Genomic DNA, 6,862 nt, shown 5'->3' on the forward strand with positions numbered 1-6,862 from the left:
TCAGCACAGTCCGGCGACGATCCGGTCCAAAAAATAGCGATCCTGAAGAGAATGTTGGAGCGCCTTGGAGTAGAAGAGGAGATAATCAACAACTACAAGGTCGACCAGGAACATAATCTCAAGGAACTACTGTATGCTTTTCACCTGCAATTGCAGGGGAAGAGATATCTGATTGTGTTTGATGATGCCAGGGGCGGGGAGATAGACAAATGGTACGGAGAGCTGAGTTTCGTCTACTTGTGATGGAAAATGGGATGCTCTTGCTTATGGATTGCCAAAAGGGTGTGGGGGAGCTGTGATTGTCACCAGTAGGAATGAGGAAATAGCAAAAAAGATGGTTGGCAGGGAGGGAATCCTACATCTCGTTCTGCCCCTTTCAGAACCAGAGAGCTGCTGGTCTATATTCAAAGAGGCGGCTGAACAAGACTTCATTCCATCTGATGCGGAAATTCAAAAGAGAGAAATCTTTAAAAGATGTGCGGGCCTGCCATTGACTGCAAAAATGATGGGTGGGATCATCAAAAAACAACCGCCAGAGGGAGGAACTCCAAAATGGAACCCATCAACAAGTCCAGCAGGCAGCAGGGAGCAGCTCCAAATGGAAGCCATCAACAACTCCCAGAGGGAGCAACTCCAAATGAAAGCCATCAACAACTCCCAGAGGGAGCAGCTCTAAATGGAAGCCTTCAACAACTCCCAGAGGAAGGCGGTCCAAATGAAAGCCATCAACAACTCCCAGAAGGAGCAGTTCCAAATGGAAGCCTTCAACAACTCCCAGAGGAAGGTGCCCCAAATGGAAACCTTCAACAAAATGGAAGCCTTCAACAACTCCCAGAGGAAGGTGCCCCAAATGGAAACCTTCAACAAAATGGAAGCCTTCAACAACTCCCAGAAGAAGGTGCCCCAAATGGAAGCCTTCAACAACACCCAGAGGGAGCAGCTCCAAATGGAAGCCTTCAACAACTCCCGGGGGGAGCAGCTTCAAATGGAAGCCAACCGTAACGGTATTCTATATTGTAGTTCCTGCTTTTCTTGCTTTTGATTTATCTTCTTCGAAGTGTTTAGCTTTGTGTTGTCATTTCCTATTGAAATCAGATAAATGTTGCCTTTGTGTGTGCTGATCACCCTGGTCTCTTGCTTTTGATTTTTCTCTAGTTGTGTGACAAATGGCAATAGAAGCTCTTTCTATATATTTTGGTACCTCGTGGTTGCAACTTGCGAGCATTGAACAATATCCCTCGTGCGCCAAAACAATTTTTCTCTGTTCAATGTAGGCTTGTTATTATGGTTCTGGATGGGATTTAAGTGTGATTTTAAAAATTATGTTTTTGCTTTTTAAAATCACAAAAACAATTAGTAAAATATGTTAAAAATTATTTTTTTACCAAATATTTGTTATGCGAAATCGTAATTTTGATTTAAATTCGCGTTCTTTTTCAAATAAGCATTCTTTAACCTACACATTGTCAAACGCCTTACGTTTTGCAAAATTTTTTAAAAACATAAATTATTCTTGCAAAATCGCAATCTCAAACGTACCTTATATGAAGTCGAAGATGAGAGATGTGCTTACTAGCATACTTTTTCTCAACCATATTAACAATTAATTGCACCAATTCTTCCCCAATACTTCCTCACCTCACATGGAGATTAAGAATGATGGAGTTGCAGATATAAGGTCAAAGAGGTGTAGGCCCAAATCTTGTGACCGATGTGCGAGAGAGAGAGAGAAAAGGAAATATAAAAACTAAAGCATCGTCTATGAGAAAAATATACACCAAAAAGTTAATCTTACATTGAGGAAATAAATTGCCGATATCGAGTGAGTGAATTATAATCGAGTCTTGGATACTAAATCCTATATTGATATTTTACCATGTGAAATTGAACTTAAAAGTAAAAACATTTTTGGCATATTCTAAATTCTTTTTTGAACCTCTTCTGTATAGTTTTGAACTTCCATACAACCTTGGACTTGGAGAGAAACTAGGGAGATTGACCATTATCTAATGTATCAATTTTGCAGTGGCCTTGAGGGGAAAGAGAACAGAGGATCTAAAAATTTCCTGTACAGCCAATTTCAAAAAAATTGGCTTTTTAGATGTTTTTAAAAATTTTTGTTTGAAAAAATGTTCAAATGTGACTTAAAAGCGCGAAAGTAATTTCGACCATTTTGTGTTTTAAATTTATTATTAATGTTTTTGCTCCGAAGAGAAAAATTGAAAGGGAGAAGAAATTCTCAGTTTATCTTCCCTGCGGAAATTCCAATCAGGAAAAGCTTTACTAATTCAACAATGTTTTGACCGAGTGACAGATGCTGCCAAAGAGCTACAATGTAATCCTTAATAACATAAGGAAAAAGTTAAACATGATAAAGTGGAGCTCAAAGAATTGAAGGCAGTTTATAGCAGCTTTAAGATGGGACGACTAACACAGAGCCTAATGGGAAAGCGAGCTCATTAGAGGAGAAAGAAGCTCTTGGTCGAGCTCTCTGTCAGAGATGATGCATCTAAGTTTCATGGGTTTGATGATGACACCTTCCAGACCCAGAACAGTACTGAGAAATATGAGCATGAAATCTCCAGCTTTTTTAGATAAAGAACGTGAATCCCAAAGAGCCAAACATAACTCAACAATATTATTTGCAGCAAAAAGAAGTAATATTTCAGATCCACAAACCTAACTAGCATATAGATCGAACGAAATTCTAAAGTTATAAAATATGCAAAACACTGAATACCAACCTGAGCATCAAGGTTTAAGCCCGAGAACGGAGACTGTGTGAGCATGAGAGTTTACCTTTTGGAGCAGTAGCTTGAGACTCTCTGTGTTGAACCGGATGTGTTGGGGTTTGAGAGCTTCCGGGACTCAGCAATGGTCAAAGTATCTTGAATGGAGACCAGAAGCTGGACTGGAGTAGACTTGCTTTTCCAAGTCTTTTTTTTTTTTTTTCTTCTGTTTGTTTAGTTAATTGAAACGACTTTTTGTTAAAAAATGAGTTAGAAAATGACAAATTGTGAAAAGTATGAGAGTTAGGAAAACAAGAATTTTTAAAAATATGACACTTAGGAAAAGAAAAAATTAAAAAATATGACCTTACTGTTGAAAAGAGACAAAATTTTAAAAATATGACAGTTAAGAAAAGATAATTTTAGCAAATATAATTGTTGGATAATGAATTAAGAAATTCTTGAAAATTAATATTTAAGTGAAATAATGAAATTAGATAGCTAAAAGACAAATGTTATTTTTTTCATTTCGCATTTATCTCTATTTTTTAAAAAAAAAAAAAGTTAAAAAAATTAGCATTGGATATGTAAGATTTACATGTGAGTTCTATTGATCTATTGGTTCGGCCAACCCCTTTGGTGAGCCACCTCATCCAGCCGTGGGGCTGGCCGAAACCACCCCTAAACCCACTGGGTTGGTTTTCGGCCACCCCTTTGGCTCCTTGGGGGTGGCTAAGTCCCACATTGCTTAATTATTAAGTGAAACTGAACTTTATAATAAATTTTAGAAAAACTTCAAATTGACTAGTCATTTTGGGAATTAGCGCAGATGTGGATAGCACTTTTCCTTTGATTGTTACAAGTGGTATAAGAGCCCCTTAGTAACGCTAGGTCATATAATACTGGAGCACTGCATGACATGGCTCCTCGTAAGGAATATAAGAGGGGGGGTTCAATATTAAGAAAATAAGAAGAAGCCCACGTAAAGTGAGTAGTTTATAAAAATAATCATGGGTATTAAATCTTACATTGCCTAGTTACTAGGAAAGTTCGAAATTAACTAGTCATTCTTGAATAATAGCGCAAATGAGACTATCGCTTTTTTCTAAGTCGTTACAAGTGGTATTAGAGCCATAAGTGGTATCAGAGCCATAAGTGGTATCAGAGCCACCTAGTAACGCCAAGTTATGTGGTACTAGAGCATGGAAGTCAGAAATTTAAGATGGAGAGTTTGTAACACCTTGGTCCCATATTGGGATAATGAGAAGAAGCCCACATAGAGTGGATGGTTTATAAAAATAGTCATAGGTGCTAAGTTTCACATTGCTTAATTACTAGGTGAAACTGAGCGTTATAATGAATTCTAGAAAAGCTCCAAATTGACTAGTCATTTTAGGGTAATAACGCAAATGTGGCTAACGCTTTTCCCTGGGTCGTTACAAGAAAAAATTTGGACCATTTCTCGATCTATGCGTGTCGTCCTTGCGCATGGGCCATGCTAATCTTCTCTGTATAGTTCCAATTTTATTTCCCTGGGTCATTACACTATGGCCACCCCAAATTTTTTTTTTCTTTTTTTTTTAAATATATATAATTTTTTTTTAAAAAATAATTATATGACATGAGTTGATTTTTTATTGGTGTTAACGTGGCGTTCCGTTAAATTTTGGACGGAATTTTAACGGAAGTACCATCTCTATCTTTATAAAAACTATAGATACCTCCTGTGATAAAAACAAAGTTTAAACTCAAGAGGCAATAAGGTATTTTATCCTTTTATTTATTTATTTTTCTTTTAAAAATAACGTGATTTTAAAATTATTAGTGAATTTGTAATAAAGTATTATTAAAATTTGATTTAAAAGTCATATCACAAATAAATAATTTTTTTTTTAATAATGATGGTAATTTATTACAAATTCACCATGTATACAAGTTTTGCGCAAATCCTGAATAAGGAAGTGAGTTTTGAATCTCATGTTTTGTCGTCTAAAATTTGGAAATTTAGGAAACTTATCTTTGTATTGATAAGTATTTTTGTTTTATATCTTTTATTTTTCTCTTTTATCTCATAGCAAAAAAAAATATACTCTTTTATCAAAAAGAATATTTTTATAAATAAAAAAACAAAAGACTAAAAACAGTCACAAAACATACTAATAAATAAAGTCCAAAAGAGAATTTCGAAAGGTTAGAGCACTCCTTGTAGTCTTACCAAAACTATTTTTTTGATTATTTTGATGAGGCAATTTAACAAAAGTAACTTAAATCTCTACTTTTCAGAGTTACTACTTTAACAAAAAATTAAAAAAATAGTGAAATGAACAATTGTCACCAAATATAAAAATTACTGTTCACTCACCTATTGATTAAACAACTCATTTCTCTATTCTTTTTGCTTTTAGTTTCTCTCTCTTTTTTTTTTCTAAGAATAAACATATCTTTAAAAAATATATATATTTATATAGAATAGTAAAAGTTGATTGTTAAAATAATGAGGCTGCTGTGAGTGATCGAAAAATGTGAATTTTTAAAATAACCAAAAATGTATTTTTAGTTATTTTGATGAGTAAAATCTAGTGAGACTACTATAAATGCTCTTAGGCATATTGAAATGTAGTGATGGATTTATCAGAAATGTTGAGAGTATACCGTGGACTGCTACGTTTCACTTTGTTGGTTATTGCTTAACTTTGAGATCTATTTTATAAACAAAATTTTATTTTTATTCTATTTAACAATACACATGATACCAGTTTACATATATATACCATTATATTTGTAAATGTACTCTAAATTATAAGGGAAAATTACACTTTACCTCAAAGTTTGGAGCGATTTTTAATTCGACCTTCAATGTTTCAATTTTTGCAATGCACCCCTCAAACTTTCAAATTTTTGCAATTCGATCAATTCGTCAATCAAAACCATTTTAACTGATGGAACAGTGATCACTTGACTCGCACGTGAACATTGTTGGCATTTTGTTTCCCAAAATGCCCCCCTAAAGCCCTCTCTTTATCTCTCTCCTTAATCTCTTCCACTCCAACTCTATTTCTTCTTAGAGAATATCTTCAATGTGGACATTGCACAAAAGTCACCTTTTGTGCAACCCACTCAGTAAATGACAAATTAGCATGTTACAAATTAGAAGATAGGTTTGGGTACACTAGATTATAATCTCTTCATAAATCAAAACAAACAAAACCAAACCTTCACCAAACTAAGCTCAACGGTTTCTGCTGCAATAAGCCTTCTCTACCTAGCCCACGCCACCCAACCTGCGCTGCTCTTCCTCGCACAGTCGGCTTCGAGAATCCCGCGTCCAGCCTAAATTTAGTTGCTTATTAATCTTTGAGGTATTAACACTAAATTTGAGGTATTAGCACTAAATTTAGGATGATCGAATCTCTTTTGGGTGATACCATCCCTAAAAGGTTAACCTTCCACCCCTAGAATTTAGTTTTGAATCAAAAAATAAGTTTTGAGGTATTAGAAACTAAATATTAACTCATAAATTTTTTTTTTAATTTTTTTTTTTTAATATATGTCCTACGCTAGCAGGACTCAACGCCGGTAGATTGAGCATGGTGCCGGTGGCTGGTTTCAGCACAATTTCAGATCAAAATTCCATCTGGTGTAATTTCAGACCAATCACAATTTTAGACGACAATTTCAGATAATTTTAGACCAAACGTAAAACAATAAAACGCCGATGGATTGGGCGTGGTGCCAGTGGCTGGGCGGGCTGGGCGTGGGATGGGTGTTTGAAGCCGGCATTGGATTTTTGAAGCCGGTTGCAGCGTTGCGGCGTGGGTTGCAGCGTGCCAGTGTGGTTTGAGCGTTACATCAACTTATCGGCGGCGTTCCGGCATGGGTTGCTGCGTGCAGGCGTGGGTTGGGCATTAAGTCAACTTACCAATGGATTGGGAGTGGTGCCGGTTGCTGGGTGGGCTGGGTGTGAGCTGGGAGGGGTGCCGGTGGGCTGGGCATGGTGGCGATTGGGCGTGAAGGATGGTGAACTGGGTTAGGCGTGAAGGATTGTTCTTTGTTGGTTTTGATATATGATGAATTGATGAGAGTATAATCAAATGTAGGCATACCTATTTTCTAATTTGCTACATGCTGAGTTG

General features: G+C 36.1%; 1 protein-coding gene and 1 non-coding gene across 2 annotated transcripts; one reads left to right on the forward strand and one right to left on the reverse strand.

The window, feature by feature from the left end:
* Positions 1–20: 20 nt before the first annotated feature.
* Positions 21–1,111, forward strand: LOC132172937 (probable disease resistance protein At5g45490). Its single transcript, XM_059584501.1, has 2 exons — positions 21–193; positions 228–1,111. The coding sequence occupies exons 1-2, from the start codon at positions 52–54 to the stop codon at positions 674–676; spliced, it is 591 nt and encodes a 196-aa protein (XP_059440484.1). The 5' UTR covers positions 21–51; the 3' UTR covers positions 677–1,111.
* Positions 1,112–4,173: 3,062 nt separating this feature from the next.
* LOC132173149 (U6 spliceosomal RNA) lies at positions 4,174–4,281 on the reverse strand. The gene has a single exon (XR_009439245.1). It is a non-coding gene; the product is annotated as a U6 spliceosomal RNA (small nuclear RNA).
* Positions 4,282–6,862: the final 2,581 nt, after the last annotated feature.

This window comes from Corylus avellana, chromosome ca2, assembly GCF_901000735.1.
Source record: "Corylus avellana chromosome ca2, CavTom2PMs-1.0".
Taxonomy (NCBI): Eukaryota; Viridiplantae; Streptophyta; class Magnoliopsida; order Fagales; family Betulaceae; genus Corylus; species Corylus avellana.

What these genes read in the sequence shown, in the direction of transcription:
- LOC132172937 (XM_059584501.1), top strand. Translation starts at nt 52, where the DNA reads ATGTTGGAGCGCCTTGGAGTAGAAGAGGAGATAATCAACAACTACAAG. An exon ending in TGTGTTTGATGATGCCAGGG is followed by an intron (nt 194 to 227) that starts GCGGGGAGATAG and finishes CGGAGAGCTGAG; the next exon opens with TTTCGTCTACTTGTGATGGA.